Source organism: Hyperolius riggenbachi, chromosome 2, assembly GCF_040937935.1.
Source record: "Hyperolius riggenbachi isolate aHypRig1 chromosome 2, aHypRig1.pri, whole genome shotgun sequence".
In the NCBI taxonomy this organism is placed as follows: domain Eukaryota; kingdom Metazoa; phylum Chordata; class Amphibia; order Anura; family Hyperoliidae; genus Hyperolius; species Hyperolius riggenbachi.
In genome coordinates this window covers 321,791,173-321,812,396 of record NC_090647.1, presented here as the reverse complement: position 1 = coordinate 321,812,396, position 21,224 = coordinate 321,791,173, and the positions used below count along the sequence as shown (strand labels likewise).

Here is a 21,224-nt window from a genome sequence, read left to right as displayed (position 1 = left end):
AAAGCAATTTATACAAACAGTCTTGGACTGTAAGTGATAAATTCTCTTTAATTAGCTGTTGTCAATTATATGTGGAATAATTTATTTTACCCTTATTTATATTTTCATATCTGTGTAAATATATCCAGTTGCTCTTTCTTTTCAGTATTTCATAAGTGGATTTCCTATGAGAAATTAGTTGGTAATGGGATTTTTTTGTTGTTTCAGAATCACCCTGGAAAGAGTCATGGAAAGCTGAATCCACGGCCAGGAAAGGTAAACATTGTACCGTCTTCTCTAAATTACTAGTTCATAATAGAGGGCCTTGAGCTAACAGTGTGGTTCATTAAAGGCAAACTATAGTTGCATTAGCAACCTAGCAACATGTATGTTTTTCATCTACAGATTGTTTTGTTTTCTGAGCCTGGATTCAGGGGCAAAAGTCATGAAATCTACAGCGATGTCTCAAACACAAGTGACTGGGAGCTGCAGGGAACAATTTCTGTCAGTATTATTCGAGGAGGGTAAGTGTCATAAGTGGTGTATGATAGGTATAACATGAAAAGATTACATGCCTTTTCACAAATAGGTATATCTGAATGACTTGTACAGTCAAGGAAGGATTCTGTGATTGGAGAAAACTTCCTTTGGTGGTGTCAAGAGTGTGAGGCATAGATTATGTATTCTTCATACTCGAATTGGATTTTCTACATTGGTTGCTCAGACTGTGGCCTGTGTGTTGCTCTAGCCATGTGTAACACCTGCTCCCTTCACATTGCTCATTTTTTATTGGTCATTAGTAGAGTTGAGCTGAAATTTTCGTAATTTCGCATTACTATAATTACGCATGCGAAATTTGCGATTACGATGCGAAATTAGCGTAGCGAAATTGCCATTAAAATCGTAATTGAAAATACCGTAAGCGTAATTTTCAACGCGAAATTTCGCGTTTCGTTCATGCCGTAATTTCGCATTAAACGCTACCGTAATTTCGCGTTAAACCGTAACGCTCCGTATAATATAAAAAAGCCGCCGACTTTAAGGGTTAATAGTAAAGCCCCCTTAAATGCTAAGAGCCTCAAATTTGGAGAATATATTAAGGAGATCAGGAGGAATAAGAGGAAAATTTTTTTTTCAAAAAGACCTTATAGTTTTTGAGAAAATCGATGTTAAAGTTTCAAAGTAAAAATGTATACATTTAAAAACCCGCCGACTTTAACGGTTAATAGCAAAGCCTGCTTAAAGTTTAGGAACACCAAATTCCTAGGGTATATTAAGGGGATCAGTGGGAATAAGAGGAAAAATTTTTTTTTCAAAAACACCTTATAGTTTTTGAGAAAATCGATTTTTAAGTTTCATGGGCAAAAATGTCTTTTAAATGCGGAAAATGTCAGTTTTTTTTGCACAGGTAACAATAGTGTATTATTTTCATAGATTCCCCCAAGTGGGAAGAGTTTTACTTACTTCGTTCTGAGTGTGGGAAATATAAAAAAAAAACGACGTGGGGTCCCCCCTCCCAGACCTCTTTAACCCCTTGTCCCCCATGCAGGCTGGGATAGCCAGAATGCGGAGCACCGGCCGCGTGGGGCTCCGCACCCTGACTATACCAGCCCGCATGGTCCATGGATTGGGGGGTCTCGGAAGGGGAGGGGCAGCCAAGCTTTCCCCTCCCCCTCCGAGCCCTTGTCCAATCCAAGGACAAGGGGCTCTTCTCCACCTCCGATGGGCGGTGGAGGAGGAGGCCGCGATTTCCTGGGTGGGGGGTTCATGGTGGAATCTGGGAGTCCCCTTTAAAAAGGGGTCCCCCAGATGCCCACCCCCCTCCCAGGAGAAATGAGTATAGAGGTACTTGTAGTACCCCTTACCCATTTCCTTTAAGAGTTAAAAGTAAATAAACACACAAACACATAGAAAAAGTATTTTAATTGAACAAAAAACATAACCACGAAAAAAGTCCTTTAATATTCTTAATTAACCATTAATACTTACCTGTCCCTTTAAATAAATGATCCCACGCAATATCCTCGGAAATGTTCTATCAGTTACAATGTAACAAAGTTATTACAATATAACAACTTTGTTACATTGTAACTACGCCGCACCCGACGTCACTCACCGCCGCCGCCGCGTCTGCGCTGCAGGACCCGACAGAGCTCTGAGCTATAGCTCAGAGCTCTCGAAAGCATCTTTGTATTTGGGCTCCAAGGAGCCCCATTGGTCCTTAGCAGACCAATGGGGTTCCTTCTGATTTGAAGGAACCCCATTGGTCTGCTAAGGACCAATGGGGCTCCTTGGAGCCCAAATACAAAGATGCTTCTCAGAGCTCTGAGCTATATAGCTCAGAGCTCTGTCGGGTCCGTGCAGGACGCTAAGTCCCCGCCGGCTCCGCTGCCCTCCCCGCCTCTCCCACATGTCACCCACATGTCACCCACATGTGGGTGACATGTGGGTGACAGATGTGGGCGGGGTGGACAGCGGGAGCTGCGGGGACTTAGCGTCCTGCACGGACGCGTATGCGGCGGCTGAGCGGCGAGTGGCGTCGGGTGCGGCGTAGTTACAATGTAACAAAGTTGTTACATAATAACTTTGTTACATTGTAACTGATAGAACATTTCCGAGGATATTGCGTGGGATCATTTATTTAAAGGGACAGGTAAGTATTAATGGTTAATTAAGAATATTAAAGGACTTTTTTCGTGGTTATGTTTTTTGTTCAATTAAAATACTTTTTCTATGTGTTTGTGTGTTTATTTACTTTTAACTCTTAAAGGAAATGGGTAAGGGGTACTACAAGTACCTCTATACTCATTTCTCCTGGGAGGGGGGTGGGCATCTGGGGGACCCCTTTTTAAAGGGGACTCCCAGATTCCACCATGAACCCCCCACCCAGGAAATCGCGGCCTCCACCTCCACCGCCCATCGGAGGTGGAGAAGAGCCCCTTGTCCTTGGATTGGACAAGGGCTCGGAGGGGGAGGGGAAAGCTTGGCTGCCCCTCCCCTTCCGAGACCCCCCAATCCATGGACCATGCGGGCTGGTATAGTCAGGGTGCGGAGCCCCACGCGGCCGGTGCTCCGCATTCTGGCTATCCCAGCCTGCATGGGGGACAAGGGGTTAAAGAGGTCTGGGAGGGGGGACCCCACGTCGTTTTTTTTTTATATTTCCCACACTCAGAACGAAGTAAGTAAAACTCTTCCCACTTGGGGGAATCTATGAAAATAATACACTATTGTTACCTGTGCAAAAAAAACTGACATTTTCCGCATTTAAAAGACATTTTCGCCCTTGAAACTTAAAAATCGATTTTCTCAAAAACTATAAGGTCTTTTTGAAAAAAAAATTTTTCCTCTTATTCCCACTGATCCCCTTAATATACCCTGGGAATTTGGTGTTCCTAAACTTTAAGCAGGCTTTGCTATTAACCGTTAAAGTCAGCGGGTTTTTAAATGTTTACATTTTTCCTTTGAAACTTTAACATCGATTTTCTCAAAAACTATAAGGTCTTTTTGAAAAAAAAATGTTTCCTTTTATTCCTCCTGCTCTCCTTAATATATTCTCCAAATTTGAGGCTCTTAGCATTTAAGGGGGCTTTGCTATTAACCCTTAAAGTCGGCGGCTTTTTTATATTATACGGAGCGTTACGGTTTAACACGAAATTACGGTAGCGTTTAATGCGAAATTACGGCATGATACGACTGTAATGCGAAAATTACGCGAAAATTACGCTTACGCGAAATTTCGCGAAATCCTTCTTCATTACGATTATGTACTTACGGCCATAATCGTAATTACACTAATTACGCGAAATTTCGCAAAATCGTAATTAGGTCATTACGCTCATCTCTAGTCATTAGAATAAACCGGTCACCTCCTTCAGCAAAATGAACATAAGTATGAAGGCCTCTCAGAGATACAGCAGTCAGAATGTTTTCCTCACAGCAGAATGTGACAGAAAGCACAATGACATAAAAGTGCTTGAACTTTTATGTGTTGTCATACTGGCAGCAGTGTCATTCTTTGTCCAAACCTAAAACAAAACAGCTACCGTGGTGAGACATTGTGCCACATTCTGCAATAGGTTTTAATTTTGTCTGTACAAATGTAGCCAGTAACCAAACATGTGAGGAGCCTAAGAGGCTTTGCAGTTACAGACAGAACAAAATTATTGTACTTCACAGACTGTATTCTTCCCTGGGGCCAGGTCTGCTGGTTATTATTTTTGTCTGAATCCTATTATCTCATGCTCAGTTTTCCTTGTGTATTTCTCATTAATAACTTGAAGTTACAGGGTAGTCACTCATAAATCTCTCTGTCTTACTACAGGTGGCTCTTGTATGAAAAGCCACTGTTCTGTGGCAGGCGTGTTATGCTTACAGAAGGGGACACTGACCTGTCCTGTCCTTGGGAGGTTGTTGAAACCACATCTGAAAATGTAGCAGATAGTATAACAAAAGAAAAGTTTTGGATTGGCTCATTGCGCCATGTGGTTCGGGTGAGTAAAAGTTATTTAAAACTTATTAGAAACTATTTATTTAAAACTAAGAAAATATGGCAGGCTGCCCAGTTGGTTTATCATTTTCATGAGAAGAAAATATGGGAAGAGTCAGACCATGTATTGTGTGTACGAATATATGTTCAGTTGTAGAGCCATGGGACTGCACAGGCCACAAGACCCCGCTCCCCCACCCCAAAACATAACGGCAATAAGTACATACTATAAATACTTAAAGGGAACCTTAACTGAGAGTGATATGGATGTTTCCTGTTAAACAACACACAGGAGTGTGCATAGAGGGGGCCTGGAGGGGGGCGTGCAGAACAGATCAACAACACTGAAGAGTTGGCAGCCTTCCAGACACAGGGCGACAAATCTGACAGGGGAAAGATACATTGATTTATTACAGAGACGGTGATAGTAGAAAGTGCTGCAGTAAGCCAGAGCACATTAGAATAGGTTTAGGAACTTGTAGGATAGTAGAAAAAAGGATGACATTTTTGTTTCAGAGTCTCTTTAAAGATTTAGTGTCAGGTTAGTTGCCCTTTAAATGGTCTGGTGAATACAGATGTTGTTGTTGCTATTTGGGTGATGTTTTTGATAACTGTAAGTAAACTTGTATTAAAAAAGCATCAATAAGTATTAGCATCAGTGAAACAATATAATTAACTGGCTATGGTTCCTTTATGTTTAGGATTTCCAAGTGCCACGTATAAGTTTGTTTATGGAAGAAAATGGAGAGGGTGACAAGGTGACAATCATTGGACCTACAACTGATGCACGAGTTAATGGCCAGCCAACAAAGACAGAATCCATCATTGTGCACAGTGGGCTGTAAGTGACTTCTGCCTAAGTGGGGAAATATAGTTGTGGGTGGTGTATGTGACGGTTTATAAATGGAGGTCAGGTCATTTTAAGGATATTATGATGTCCATACACATTATAAATACATACATACAGTATATACTGCATATACATACATATTGTAAATAAAGAGGGCAATTTTGTGGATTCTTTTTGGAGAAGCAGTTTTATTGGTAACCATGGCAACCTACTGAACATTGCATTTATTAACTCCATTCAATGCTGCTTTGGCACATCACCAGCTGAAGTTTGTTGGGTAAGACTAGCAATGTTCTGCAATGTCTGCAGATGGGAGGATTGCTGGAGATAATTGCCAGACTATGACCTGCAGACTTGAGTTTCAAGTCTATGTGCAACTTAAAGAGTAATCCGTTTTTATTTTTATTATTTTAATATTGTTATTTTATTGTTAAAAAAAAGCCCTTTTCCCCAATAATGAAACGATGAAATGATGGTACTAATACATGATCAGCTATGTATGTGTATGCTAAGTTCCAGCTGCAGCACCTGCAGGATTCCTAGCACCTGAGTGTTCCTGCAGTAATAGGGACAATGTGATTTGCTGTATCTATAAATAATTAGATAAATATAATATACATTCAGTACTTTCAGTTTGGAATTTTTGGAAATGTGGTCATGAGAACTTAATACAAATGCACAATACATGTCTGCAAACATTCAATCTCAGTTTAAGATCTGAATTTGTAAGATTGCGTTCTAAATAGCAGCTATGACAATCTGATGTAAAAATGTGCTTCAGGCCTCTTGCACACTGCAAGCAAATCAGATTCAGATTCAGATTTTTAATCTGTTTTTACATCCGATTCCGATTCAGATTTTTAATCTTAACTGCATGCTGCGTTTTTTGATCCGTTTTTCTGTTGAATGTATTCAAGGAAAATCGGAAACGGAATCGGAATCGGAAACGGAATCGGAATCGGAAAACGGATTTGCAGTGTGCAGGGAGCCTCATTCGGCTGCAAAACAAACAGCAGTAATGACCCTTTGAACTTTTCAGCACTAAAGCCTTATCAGCATTGTTTCCTCAGCCAGATAAAGGTTTTTTGGCTTCTCTTTACTTTTGAGGACAGCCAGCTAAATTCGACTTTCTGTTTGACTGCCTCATTCACAGAGGAGAAAGGGGCCTCAGACAAGGTGTTAGTTGGACTAGTACTGTATGTGCTTATGTTTATTATCTCATTATGTCACTTGTCAATTCAGGTATCCTTTAACTGGCCAGTAAAATCTATATACAAGAAATGTAAAAGCACAGTGAGTAAAACTGCCTTATCTTATATGTCTTCCACAGCTGGCTAGTGTACAGTAGGCCATTCTTTGAAGGGGATCCTTACATACTGGAGCCTGGCGGATATCCAAACAGAAAAGCCTGGCATGGGCAGGACTCGCATGTATGCTCCCTACAGCCTGCCCGAATTGTAAGTTTACTTTACAGTATATTGTTGTCCTTTTCTTTCTATGCTATCAATCTATAGCCTATGCTTGATATTGTCTAAAGGCAGAAGCAGTGCATTTCTTTAAAAGTTAAATATGTATATTTCTTTTGTAGGGAGGACCCACAGTGGAGAAACCTAATGATCCTAAAGTGAGTAGCATCAAACAAGAAGTATATGTAGTTGTGCATTTGTTTAATTTCTCCCGCTTCACTTTATAAATATGTATTAAAGGGAATCTGAAGTGAAAATAAACTTATGATATAATGAACTATATGGGTAGTACAGCTAAGAAATATAATATTAGTAGCACAGATATGAGTCTCATACTGTTTCCAATACAGGAAGAGTTAAGAAACTTCATTTGTTATCTATGCAAAAGCGATGCGATGCTATTTTCTGAAGCATTTATACATCAAAGAAACAGTGAAAAACCGCTTCAGCTTTAGCTCTGCTCTGTTTCATAGTTTAAAATGCAGGGTGTAGTTTGGAAACTGCAAATATTAGAGAATGATGCAATGTTATAGAAAAAAAGCTATATAACTGAAAATAAAAATATGAGAATGTTTTCTTTGCTACAAATGTTCTATTAATTATCCTTACTACACATAATATTCATTATATCATACTTTTTTTTTTTGCTTCAGTGTCACTTGAAAAGGATGAGTAACAACGGTCATCTACAAGTTGTATTATTAAATGGAACGTTGTATTATTTTCATTATCAGTCGGGTTGCAATTTAGTACAGTTTCATTCACTATGCAGAGCTGTGTGCAGATTTACGATAGTCCCTTGCTGAACATATCTTTTCATCATTTAGGATATTTTCATCTCTCTTGGAATGCAAACAAATGTTAAACTGTCCTTTATTCTGGTGAATTGGATTTTCTCTTTTAATTGTCCATGTATTGCATATTTGAACATTTCTGAAGAATATTTTTCTTTAACTTCATGTGAACAGTGCAGTGGCGTAGGGGTTAGTGCTCTCGCCTTGCAGTGCTGGGTCTGAAAGGAGTTTGTATGTGCTCTCTGTGTCTGTGTGGGTTTCCTCCGGACACTCTGGTTTCCAACTCTTCAGATAGTACTGGAATGGCTAGGTTGGGCATCATCTTCAAGGATAAAGGCTGTATGAGCAAATCCAGCAGTCACTCTTGTTCAGGCGCTGGGCATACTGTTGATGCATCAAGTTCAATTTATTTTTGAAGTCTTCCTGTAAGTTGCAAACTTCAGCTTTTGTAGTCATTAAATGTATCAGGTACAGCAAACCCCATTGTATGGGCATTTTTGCGGATAATTGATATTGTTCTCAGCACCTATGAGAAAAAATAAAAAGGAAGAGGAGAGAAGGGGAAAACACAAAAAAGTAATATGCAACATTCTGGTGAATTTTCAGCATAAAAAAACTAACTCACTTATCACTAGTTACCCAACGTCTAGACCTAATGATGATAATGGATCGGATTTATTTTTATATCATTGAGAATATGACAAGATTTGATCTCATTTGGGAACCCTGGAAAACATATAGGAGTGCTTAATTTCCCTCGGACATATGTGTTTATTCATTATAGTATGATGTACAGGATTGAAATTATTCAGGACTCTTGATACCAGACACCTTAAGCAGGAATGTATCTGGATTGCTCGTTCCTTCTTTCCTTTTTTTTTTTTCTGTCTCTTGCTTTTATGTATGTTGTTCTTTTTTTTTTTTTTTTTTTTTTTTTTCCTTTTAGCTTGACGTATGTGTTAGAGGGAGCAATATATTTTTACACTAAGATCAGATAGGATGGACTGACCCCTGGGATCTCAGAAGGAGGTTCCAGGTACCCCATTTCCCAGGCCGGACGGCCCAACTATCTGTGCTATGTCCTTCAGATGCTCCCCCATATATATATATATTTTTTTTCTGGTCTTCTAGTTGGTATGTTAATACCCTATGTTTTATTTGTTCTGCTTTTAAAAGCTTTGTATAATTGTTGATCTGATCAATAAAGCTTGTTAATACAAAAAAAACTAACTAACTCACTACTACCTTCCCACTTGTGGTTCAAAAAGAAAAATATTATTGATGCTATATGGTGCTGGGTGCATTCTTACTAGTTTGCTCTAGCGTTCACACTTATAACAGCAGGTTCCTTCTCTTCTTGCTTATGCCTTTTCTTAAGTTCATCTTAGTTTGTCTTGTAAAAATCAAAGTAGTATTATCCATTTTCTGTAAATGTTGAGATATGTCTTCTCTTTGAAAAGTGTTCATTTTCTTCTTCTGAAATAAAAAAAACTTTCTTTTAAGCTGTGTATTAAAGTCTATAAATAGCATATACATGCCTTCATTTGTAGCTTCATGTGTATCATGGCTTTTATCATAGCTTGACATCAGTAAGTAAATACTTGTCCATTTACAAAAACATTTTCTCTTGTCATCGGTTGTTCATCACTTTAGTAAACTGTTGTCCTCAGCGTCACACTTCTTGAATAGAGTATCATCTTGAAACTGTTCTTCTTGAACTTCATCAGTAGATTACCTAAGGCATGGATTTCTCTTCCAGTCTCTTGGTGTACATAACTTCATTTCTTCTTCATGTATTTAAAAAAGTCTTCATCAATCTAGGCTTCATTCTTCACATTAGGCCTTTAATCATCTTGTACATATAATGTAGTTTAGTGCAGTCTTCTATAGAACCAGCTTGATTGCTGTATGTCATTATTGAGAACAGTTATCTCCTTGTTTCTCCTGTAGTATGGCTTTCTTCCTGTAACTTCTCATAAGTCTTTATTGCATCTGCTTCTGTATTTGTAGCATGGCAGTATATCGCTGCATAGGTAGAAAAATCTATATCTTCCACATCTTCTTCATATACGGAATCAAAAATAGAATATCTATCAGTCTTTTTCAAAAACTTCCACATTGGCTGTCTTCTTCTAAAACTGGATAATCTTGACATCTTAGTCTTGATCTTGAAATCTTGATATGATGTAACAGTCTCTATTGTAGTTTCAAATGTCTATCAAAACCTTCTTTCACTCAACTTCTGGTATTTTCTATGTCAAAAATCTTGTCCTCTTATAGTTCATCAGATTTATCTGTAAAAACTGAATATCTCCATTTTCATCTTCTAATGCTCTCTCTTCACCCACCTGATAATCTCATTTATCTTTTAACCTGGTGTCTTCTTCTGTCTGGTCTTCTTCTCTTGTATTCCTTCAGGCCCACTTTTCTCTTAGTTTTGTCTCGATCTTCTCTCAGCTGGTGCGTCAACCAGTGGTTGGAGTTGTTAAAGACGTAAAAGTACTTATTAGCCCTCACACTTCTCTGGTTACTCCAGTTCCAATTGTTTCTTCTTCAGCTGTTTTCAGATCAGAGCTTCTTATAACATAGCCTCATTCAATGGCTTGTCTTCATGTCGATATCTTTGCATAGTCTTCTAGCATGTAGCTTTCATCGCTTATCTTAGCGGGTTTCTTCTGGGTGCCTGCAAAGAATGCTTGTTTGGAGTCTTCTTTGGGTTAGACAAAAGAGATTATCTTGTGAGACTTCCAAGCTTCAATAGCAACATTTTCAATTCTTCTGTAGTCAAACCTTCTTAGTATAATGTCATCACAAAAATAGAGTCTCTCTTGATGCTTCTTAATAGGATCTAGCCTCAAAAATAAGTAGAGATTTCCCCCCTTGAGGCTAGGACTATAAAAATTATAAACCTTGTTTAACGGTCACTTCTGTATATTCATCTGTTACATCTAAACATGGCAGCTGCTATATCTGAGTCTTCATTACTCCTTTAGCTTCTCATGAAAAAAACTTAAAAACAAAAAAAAATAAAAAAAACTTGAATCTTCACTAGTGCATTCTTCTTCTATTTCCTTCTTGGCATAATTGTTGATTAACTTCTATATAAAAAGACTGTAGTGGGCTTTTTTTTCTTTCTTTCTTATCTTCAACAAAAAAACTGAGATCAGCAGTCATATATATAAAAAAAATCTTTCATTCATAGTCTCGAGAGAAAAAAAAATCAAGTGTCATATCTCTTTAAGTCTATTCTTAATGCATGTTGTGTTGCTGTCAGTTGGAGGATTGTCTTGTCTTCTCCTGTGTCGGCATCTGGTAGTGCTAACCATACACTAAAGATTCTTGTTCTCATAAAAATAATACAAAAATAAAAACAAACATTTCTTCTCACATCTCATTTATGTCTGTTGTAACTTGTCTTGTATCTGCAGTCTTCTACATTTAAAGAGCCATACATCTTTAAAACAGGATTTTTCTCTCTTTTTTTTTCTCAAAAATGTTATTTATAGGAGCTTTTGCTTTCATCAAAGTCTGTTCAATTCTCTAGTATAAAAAAACAATGTTAATTCTCTTGATAGTAGAATCTCTTACGTATATAAAAAAATGTTCTATGTTTAACAAAAACTGTTCTCTCCCTTTTTTTTTTCACTGAGCTTGTTTCAAAAAGTTTTCTGCACTTCTAAGGTAGCCGTTTTCACAATGTATAGCTATATACTCTGCTTCAGTATGCTGCTCCAATATAATCTGCTTCATTTTGTCAGAAAAATACATGTAGCGCTATTCCTTTTCTCAGGTTCAATAGGCCAAAGTATTTATTCTCTCTTCTAAGTCTTTTCATAGACCATAAACTGAGTGTGCTCATTAGCAATTCTCTTCTATGAGATTTTAAAGCATAAGAATATCTTCCTTCTTTGCTTCAGATTTTTGGATGCTTCATATGCATATCCAACTCTATATTTGAGTATATAAGTACTTTTTTATTCTCTTATCGCGATAGAAAACTATGGTCTATATTTCCACCATAGAAAGTATATTTCAAGATAACAATCAAGATAACCATCAACTGTTGGGCGCCAACTGTCAAAAACCTGAGCGCTTTTTGCCTTTTTCATGATTGCTAACTCAGTAAAGGAACAGCCCTTAAAGCGTTGCTATCATATAAATCCGGCATAGTGGGGTCTGAACCCTCTATAACAGTAATTATAGATTGACGGTATACCTTGAAATGAATCAGAGCACTCAGTGTATGATTTTATATAAAAATTGTATTTGCTTATCATACAGCATATATACAAAATATGAACAGTTCCAAGTAGTGTTTCCTTCTAACAGTATTCCATCTCATCAAGGCCTTTATAGCCAAGCATTAATCAATCTTCCAAGTACATTCAAAAAAGAATATAACAGTTGTGTTATGTAGAATAAGATCAAACGTAGTCTCATCTGTATCAATAGCTATGTATCTAGTAGCTGTGTAAAACTTGTAGTAATCTTCTTAAAGAAATAACATAAAAAATAGCTTCTAAAAAACTTCTTGCTAACATCTTAATAAAACTTAATGCTGAAAAATTAATAAAGTAAATCACCAGAATATTAAGCATATTACCCCTTCTCTGTCATCTCTTCAGCATCTAGAACCACTTGTGGGAAGGTAGCTTCTGCCTCATGTGTCTTCTCAGGAGATTGTTGGGCTTCTGCAAACTATGAGCTTACAGCTCCTACCTTTATAGGGGCTGGAGGCAATATGGCTGCCTAATCTGGAACTTCCCTGGATCCCAGGTTCTGATTGGCTAAAACTTCCGTGCGTCAATGCTTTATCATGTTTTGATTTCCTAAGTCACAATATTATTGTTTATAAATTCTTAATTACCTTATCTTGTGGGAATTTACGTCATTTGGAGTGCTTGACATTTGATATAGGGTCATTTCTGACGCACTTAATTAAAAATGGACGTCAACAGCCATCTTGTCTGTTGGCTGACCCAGACATGGAGACTAAACAATGTCATTTATGACGCATTTCTGATAAAGTGTTCGCTGCTAATTAGTTTTTAGAATGTGTCTGTACTTTCCCAGGTCAGGTTGACCCTATACACAGACCTGTAAGAGCCTTCAGCAATTTAAGGCTTATTAAAACATACAGGGCTTCTAATATACTTATTTAAATATAAAGCTTATTATATAATTCTTCTTAAAACAATGAATCATAAAAGAAATAATTGCACATTCAATCTTGATAATATAAAATCCTTTTCCATATATTTGTCTTTCTGATGAAGAAATAAATATCTAATTTCAACCGGCAGAGATCAGCCTTTCATAACAAATAACAAACAGTATTAATAATGTTGACACCAGGTGGCATCATGGAGTCATCTTTAACTAATTGGGAAAACCCCTTGTTTTATATTTTATATCTTCCATGTTTGACTTTCTCTGTCTGGGAAATGTTTATATTTCCTTGCTGGCCTTGGCCTTCAAGCTAAGAAACATGTCAACATCTTCTAAAACTAAAACAATCTCACAATAAGGTTTCACAGACCCAAATCATCACTAGCTTTTAAATATATTTTAAAGTAATAGATTCTATTATATAGGGTTTAACAATAACTATTTCTTTCTTTAAAGGGTCTGTATTGATCATTAATATTTAGATTAATAATATCTGTGTGTAATAATTATGTGCATTTATAATTACTGCAGTAATGTAAGTTTAACTTGCTTTTCTGTCTTCACACAGAAGCCTCTTTAAATATCAAGGCCACGCACTAGCATAAACAAGAATGCTCTGACTTTTTGTAACTAGAATAATCTTATAGGCCTCACAGCCTGGAATATGCTATGTCACAGAGCAATATAAAGTACTCTAACTTTTCACTTTACAATGAAATTTTGCATAGAACATTAAAACTTAACACATATCCATATGACATCTTTTCCTGCATAAATAAAACCGCTAGAATTCTGACAGCTGACCCCGCTGCTTTAACTAGTTACTGCACAGCGTGCAGTAAATCTATGCCCTGCAGGACTTCATCTGAAGTCTCAGGGATGTAGATATTCATCTGCCGCTGTGCATACTCCCGCACGCGTTCTCATCGCCGCCGTTAGTGGGGAGATCAATGAATAGGAACTCCGTTCCCATTCATTGATATAAGTTCCTGTGTCAATGATCGCCGGCATCAATAAGATGCCTGCGGTCATTTTGACAAACTTAGGAACACATTAATAACTACTTACTTATTACTAATTACTTCCTGTTCGCGTACTAACAGTACACGCAGGAAGAAAAAGTGCAAGGACATCTTGTGGCCAAATATAAAATTACACCTACATACATTTTATTTTCCAATAAACACATACCATTAAAATTAACCCCTTACCTCCCCCACTCTCCCAAAGATACACAAATAAGACACTTACATACTTAAAAAAAAGACTATTAAAAAATACATAAATATTTACCCTAGAATGGATGCAAAGCAACAAAAATACACCTTTATTTTCAAATAAAATATTGTCGCCATACAATGTACTAGAGAAAAATTTTACACGTTGTAATAACGGGAACAAATGGGCAAATTGTGTGGGTTTTATCTACAGTAGAACATTTTATTTGAAAACTATAATGGCAGAAAACTGAGATAATTGAAAAAAAAGTTTCTTATGCATTTAGAATAAAATAATTCTTAGCAAAATGTACCACCTAAAGAAAGCCTAATTGGTGGCGAAAAAAACAAGATATAAATCATTTTGTTGTGATAAGTAGTGATTAAGAGATTAGGGAATGAAAGGGAGGAGCGCTGAAAGGTGAAAATCGATCCGGTCCTTATAGAGTACCTTAAACTATAAATTACAGTTTGCTTGAATCCTAAAAAGTTGCCAAGATATATAAAATCACACATAATAAAGTATGATTTTCTCGCCCCAAGGGTCCTTATTCCACATATGGTCTTGAAATCCCTGCCCCCAATGTAAAATTGAGCCAGGGAGATTTTTTTTCTTTCCAAACCATAGGTGCAAAAGATTCTGGGGGATTGGTGTCATAGCTAGCCAGGTCCATGTGATCTAATCCAGGCAGGCAGACAGACATCTGAAATAAGAATTATAGCAAACAGACATGACAAGACAGGCTGCAGCAAACATTAGAAAGAAGCATGCAGCTAATCTTGTCAGATCTGACAATAATATCAGAAACACCTGATTTGCTGCATGCTTGTTCAGGGTATATGGCTAAAAGTACTAGAGGCAGAGGATCAGCAGGATAGCCAGGGAACTGGTAATGCTTAAAAGGAAATCAATATGGCAGCCTCCATATCCCTCCCGCTTTAGTTATCCTTTAAGGCTCAGTACTGTCTATAGGCAAAGCCACCCTGTGAGGGTTTTTCTTTTTTAGTATGCAGCGCCCTTTTGGCCAATATAAAGATACTCTCCAAATTCATCTGATAATAAAAAAGTATACAACACTTGCTAAAATGATCTCTGGGGTAAAGTATGTTACTGCTGATGTATGCTATGCGTTTTGATTCCCAATGTGTCACTGATACCCTAGAATACAGCAGAATGTCAATGTCCTATTTAATAGTTCCAGTCTATTAGGGTCTAGCGATTTCTAGGGGGGAAATTAAGTAAAAAGTGAGGTGGACCTCCTCTCTGTGGACCTCCTCACATACTCCTTCCAACTTCCACCTCCTTCTCCTTTTATAAGCTTGCTGTCATAGATAGCGGAGATACCGCCGCAGCGGTGAGCGGCATGGCGGCTGTCTCCGCGTCTCAGCCGGCGGCCTCCGCCGCGCAGTTACATGTTAGAGTTTTGCCTGGTCCTTCAGTTGCACATAGACTGAGGGCTACACGCGCCCGCGCCAGGCGACAGGACCTTTATGCGAATAGAAGGGGAGTCAGCTGATCGGCAGGTCAGCTGACTCCAGCAGTGCTCCTGATTGGCTGAGTGACTGGGGCGGCGCTGTGGAGCGTTCTCAGTATATATAGGACCTGCCTGTCAGTTGCTCTGCGTCTGCTGTTGCGAATGCTACGTGTTAGCACTCAGACCTTAGTCAGATCCCAAAGTGTGCTAGAAACTGCAGGAGCTGGGGATCCACACTTAGTCAGACTTTGTTAATAGCTTAAAGTACTAATTGCATTGTATTATTTGTTATGACCTTCTGCTAGCCCTGACTACTCTTCTGCTTACTGATTCTGTACTTCTGACTATCTGATCCTGTTGCTGACTCAGCCTGAATACTACTCTAATTTAGCCTTCTGTCTTTGTGCCGCACCTGTCCGTCTGTTGCCGAACCTGCTTGTCTGACTCTCCTGCCCTCACCAGTGAGCCTAGTCCTTGGTGAGGGATTCTCAGTACAGTTTGATCGCCTGCTCCTCAGGTGATCAGTAGCTGCAGTACAGTCTTAATCACCTGCTCCTCAGGTGACCAGTAGCTGCAGTACAGTCTTAATCACCTGCTCCTCAGGTGACCAGTAGCTGCAGTACAGTCTTAATCACCTGCTCCTCAGGTGACCAGTAGCTGCAGTACAGTCTTAATCACCTGCTTCTCAGGTGACTAGTTATACAGTACTGTCCTCATCGCCTGCTCCTCAGGTGATTAGGAGCTACAGCTCAAACTAAATCACCTGCCCCTCAGGTGATCACTTGCTGCAGTGCAGTCTGAATCACCCGCTCCACGGGTGATCAGTACCCTTTGTCTTACTGTGCACCACCCTCTCCTCGGGTGAACTGTTTGCTAGGTCGTCTGCATCTCCAGCGTGCTGGAGTGCTGATTCCTGTGTTCAGTAGAGATATCTCCCACTACCAGCTCCTCTGGGGGAGTGGGTATTCCTATCTGTATTACTGTTGCACCAAACACCTAACGTTACATCTGGTTGTCCTGTGTCTAGCTATACTCGCATTATTGATGATTCTGCAGATCACCACATAATCAGGTATAGCATCTGTATTATTGGTGATACTGCAGATTACCAATAATCAGAAATATCTGTTCTTGCTGACACCAATCGTTACACTTGCCTTAAGAATCTAGCCTTCTAGACTATTCCCCAGGGCAAATACCTGGCACCTGACAGTATTATTGTTAGTGATTGGAGTCTACCTCTCCTAGTCAGTAAACCATTGCTAAGGTGTACAGTAGCAGTGAGGTGTACTCCTCTTTCCTTGTGAAGGGGATTTATATTCGTCTCCACCAAAGCACCACAGGAATAACACCTTAGCAATATTATACTTCAAGTATGTTTAGGTATATTTAGAACAGCTCAGCATTTCTTACCAAATAAATAGGAGCAATAGTGATAAACATTCATTTGCATATTATTAATTTCACTTATCCCTGCTGAGGATGTTGGGAATGAAAATTCTAAATGGTGCACCTTGCATGTCTTTCTTCCAGATTCTTGTGTTTAAATACCCTGGCTTTGAGGGACCTATCTGGGAAGTGACTAAAGACCTGCATTCACTGCAGGGGGAATCAAATAGTGAAGGAGAACGTCTCAATATTGTAGGATCCATGAAAGTCCAAGGCGGATGGTGAGTAAATAATACCAATGCACCGCTATACAAATAATTACTTCATAATAGCTTTTTTTCTAAATATGAAGTAGCTCATCATACTTTTTGTACATGCAGCTGGGTAGCATATGAGAAAGAAGGTTTCCATGGCCACCAATATCTTTTGGAAGAAGGGGAGTATGCAGACTGGTCCAAATGGGGTGGACGCTCTGAAGAACTAGGATCGCTGCGACATATTCGCACAGTGAGTAAAAGAAAGAACAGTATACACTGATCGGCCAAAACATTATAAGCACCTACAAAACAATGGATTAGACTCGACTGCATTTCCGCAATCCCTACCACACATTGTGGGTATTGGTGGTGTACAAAAATCAATTGCATTCACAAAAACACCTCCACTCATGGACCGTCAGTGACCAAATACAAAAATTGGCTTTATTGAACAAATAGTTTAATTCAGAAAGACTCGATAAAACTACTTAAAATCAATGAACTAACAGATGGAGAGCTCCCATACACAAACTACAAACTTACTGCACCACACACTACCACTCACATATGCTGGTACCGGCTTATTAAAGGGAAGGTTCAGGGAGGGGATTAAAAAAATAAAAATAAATTTCCACTTACCTGGGGCTTCCTCCAGCCCGTGGCAGGCAGGAGGTGCCCTCGCCGCCGCTCCGCAGGCTCCCGGTGGTCTCCGGTGCCCGACCCGACCTGGCCAGGCCGGCTGCCAGGTTGGGCTCTTCTGCGCTTCATTTCCTGGCACTTCTGCGGCCCACGCCGGCGCGCTGACGTCATCGGACGTCCGCCGGGCTGTACTGCGCATGCGCAGAACTACTGCGCCTGCGCAGTACAGCCCGGCGGACGTCCGATGACATCAGCGCGCCGGCGTGGAACGCAGAAGTGCCAGGAAATGGAGCGCAGAAGAGCCCGACCTGGCAGCCGGCCTGGCCAGGTCGGGTCGGGCACCGGAGACCACCGGGAGCCTGCGGAGCGGCGGCGAGGGCACCTCCTGCCTGCCACGGGCTGGAGGAAGCCCCAGGTAAGTGGAAATTTATTTTTATTTTTTTAATCCCCTCCCTGAACCTTCCCTTTAAAGAGAATCTGTACTCTGAAATTCTTACAATAAAAAGCATACCATTCTATTCATTATGTGCTCCTGGTCCCCTCTGTGCTGTTTCTGCCATTCTCTGCTGCAAACCTGGCTTGTAATTGCCAGTTTTAGGCAGTGTTTACAAACAAACTAACCAGCTTCTAATAGGCTCAGCTAAGCAGAGTGTGTTAGTCACACAGAGCCTGCAGGGGGTGTGTACAGCTTCTAGCTAATCACAAGCAGCCCTGCACATTCCAGTCTGACTGCCTCAGCCTGACTGTGCCGACTATAGAGAGAAGATTAGATCATATAACAGAGATAACACAGCTACTGTGCAATTAGGAAAAGCTGCAGTAAGCCAGACCACATTAGAAAAGGCATAGGAACTTATAGCATAGAAGAAATAAAGATAAACAATTTGTTACAGAGTCTCTTTAAGCTTTTGGTAAATTTCTGTGGGTTGCAACCAGCTGTAGTTGGAGCCTGTATTTTAAAACTCTGTGATACTGCTTAAAGAGAACCTGAACTGAAAATAAAAAGTCAAAATAACAATACGCAGGTCATACTCACCTCCTGTGTAGTCTACTCCTCAATCTCTTTCTCCTCTCCTGCGTCCCATTTGTCCATTGTGATCAATGGAATTATTTGTCCTCCATTTTAAAAAATAGCCATTACCCCATAACAGCTTCCTGGTCAGCACATTGTTAAACTGTAATATCGCCCACTTGAGCCATAGGGAAACATGGACATTACCTTGCACATTCAGTTGTAACTGACAGCTGCTGATATATAACTGACAGCAACTGTTATATTTAAGCTCTGACAAAATATTGTCAGAACTGGAAGGGAAAACTGTAAGAAGAAAATGGTGAGCTTCTGAGAGGAACTGATGGTGAGGTAAGTATGCAATATTAATTTGCAGCTACGTCATGTCTTTATTTTAAATAATTTTACTTGCTTCAGGTTCTCTTTAAACATAAATGTCAGGAACTGTCTCACCAAATAGTCGTGAACACCGATAGTCCTCCATTTTAAAAAATGGCCATTACCCCATAACAGCTTCCTGGTCAGCACACTGTTAACCATTTCAGCCGCCCGGACGTGGTCCTCATGTCCAGGCGGCTGCTCTGCTACGGTGCCGCGCTTCGGCCCGCTCCCGCGCGCGATCGCAGGTGCGCCCCCGTGCTGTCAACCAGTAGCCCTGGGATCAGTGAACGGGAACATGGTTCTGGATCACTGATCCATGTCCCCAGCAGAAAAACCAAAGCTCTCTTACTAGAGGCTTCAGTTTTTCTGCAAAAAAAAGTTTCCCTATCCTCCTTGTGCTTCTGGTGATCGAGAAGCACAAGGAGAAAAAAATAAACTCAAGGTGGCCATCTTGTGGCCAAATAGTAAAACTACATCTACATATATTTTACATTAAAATTTACACATATAATACAATTAAAAATTAACAGTTTATTTCCCACACCAAAATATTACCCAAATAAAATTAATGGGAAAAAAAATTACAATAAAAAAAAACAAAAACAAAAAAAACATAAATAGTTACCTAAGGGTCTGAACTTTTTAAATATGCATGTGGGTATACTACGAACATTTTTTTAAATTATAAGCTTGTGATGGACGCAAAACGGAAAAAATGCACCTTTATTTCCAAATAAAATATTGGCGCAATACATTGTGATAGGGACAAAATTTAAATGGTGTCATGTGAGAAAACGCGGAAAAGCCGCCGCGTGTTCTCAGAACAAGGCAGCTGATTCCGCGTCCAACGCGGCGGTCTGCACGCATAGGCCTACATCCAGTAGTATGGCCGAACGCGGAGAAACCGCCGCATGCCTTGATAGCGGTGCGGCGGATTCCGCGTCCAGCGCGGCGGGTGCTTTGCAACACATGTCTGGTGTGGCTGGGACTGATAGTCCACACAGGTTCAGAAGGACGCGTGCGCGCGCTGAGAGGCAGAGCTTTTATGACAGCCAGAAGGGAGTCAGCTGACCAAGCCGGTCAGCTGACAATTCCACCACTTCCCATTGGTCCAGCACTTAGGGGAGGCGCCGGAGAGCGTCTTGCTATATATACTGTGCGCTGGTCATTCTCTGGTTGTCTGCCGTTGCGATACCTACGTGGTAGCACTCAGACCTGTTTGTCAGAATCTGTGTTATTCTCTAGACTAGTTCCAGGGTGTTGATGACTACGGAGCTCACACCCAAGACTAGGAATACTGTGTATTATCTGTGTTAGTATTCAGACTAGTTCCAGGGTGTTGATGACTACGGAGCTCACACCCAAGACTAGGAATTAGCTTTACCATCCTGTTATACTTCAGACTAGTTCCAGGGTGTTGATGATTAAGGAGCTCACACCTATAGACTAGACATTGTTGATTATCTGTTATGACCTTCTGCTTTCCTGACCTCTCTTCTGATTTCTGATTTGGTACTTCGCTATATCTGATTCTCCGTTGCCAAACCTTGCTTGCCTTAGGATTCCGAGTCTGTCTCCTTCCTCTGTACCTAATCTGTCTGTCTGTTGCCGACCTGGCTTGTCCAACCTCGAGAACTATCTCCTCTGGTTAGAGATAGTTCACAGATCTGTCAGTGACTCTCCACCATTGGTGTCACTCACACTCTGGTCCTTCCCATTCTCAGCCTGACTCCTCCCCTTGGGGAGCCTCAGGCTTTTGGAAGGAGCCTGTTCTTTGGGCAGTATCTCTACTGCCTTGCACCCTCTATACGGGTGCTCTCCTCAAAGTATTACTGTTGCACCAAACACTCATATTACTCAGGTGTCCAGAGGTTAGAGATATATCTGATTATCGGTGATACTGCAGATCACCAATAATCAGATCCTCTCTGTGTTACACCGATCGTTACAGAACGGCAGACCAAACCCAAATGGACGCACTGTATAGTCATGTTGAAGTCCTGACCGCCGCGGTAAACAATCTGTCCGGGGCAGGTTTGAACCAACAGACCCAGATCAACCAGCTATTTGGGTCTATTCAGGAACTTCAATCAGCTATAAACTCAGTGCG

At 40.0% G+C, this 21,224-nt stretch overlaps 1 protein-coding gene across 1 annotated transcript in view; it reads left to right on the top strand.

Moving 5' to 3' along the window:
• The window catches only part of CRYBG2 (crystallin beta-gamma domain containing 2), a 138,632-nt gene that overhangs the window by 46,355 nt on the left and 71,053 nt on the right, over positions 1–21,224 (top strand). The window contains exons 3-10 of the mRNA XM_068269229.1: positions 208–255; positions 385–503; positions 4,301–4,469; positions 5,167–5,306; positions 6,646–6,772; positions 6,904–6,939; positions 16,970–17,106; positions 17,206–17,332. Coding sequence (XP_068125330.1) covers positions 208–255; positions 385–503; positions 4,301–4,469; positions 5,167–5,306; positions 6,646–6,772; positions 6,904–6,939; positions 16,970–17,106; positions 17,206–17,332 — 903 coding nt within the window. The remainder of the gene's footprint in view (positions 1–207; positions 256–384; positions 504–4,300; positions 4,470–5,166; positions 5,307–6,645; positions 6,773–6,903; positions 6,940–16,969; positions 17,107–17,205; positions 17,333–21,224) is intronic.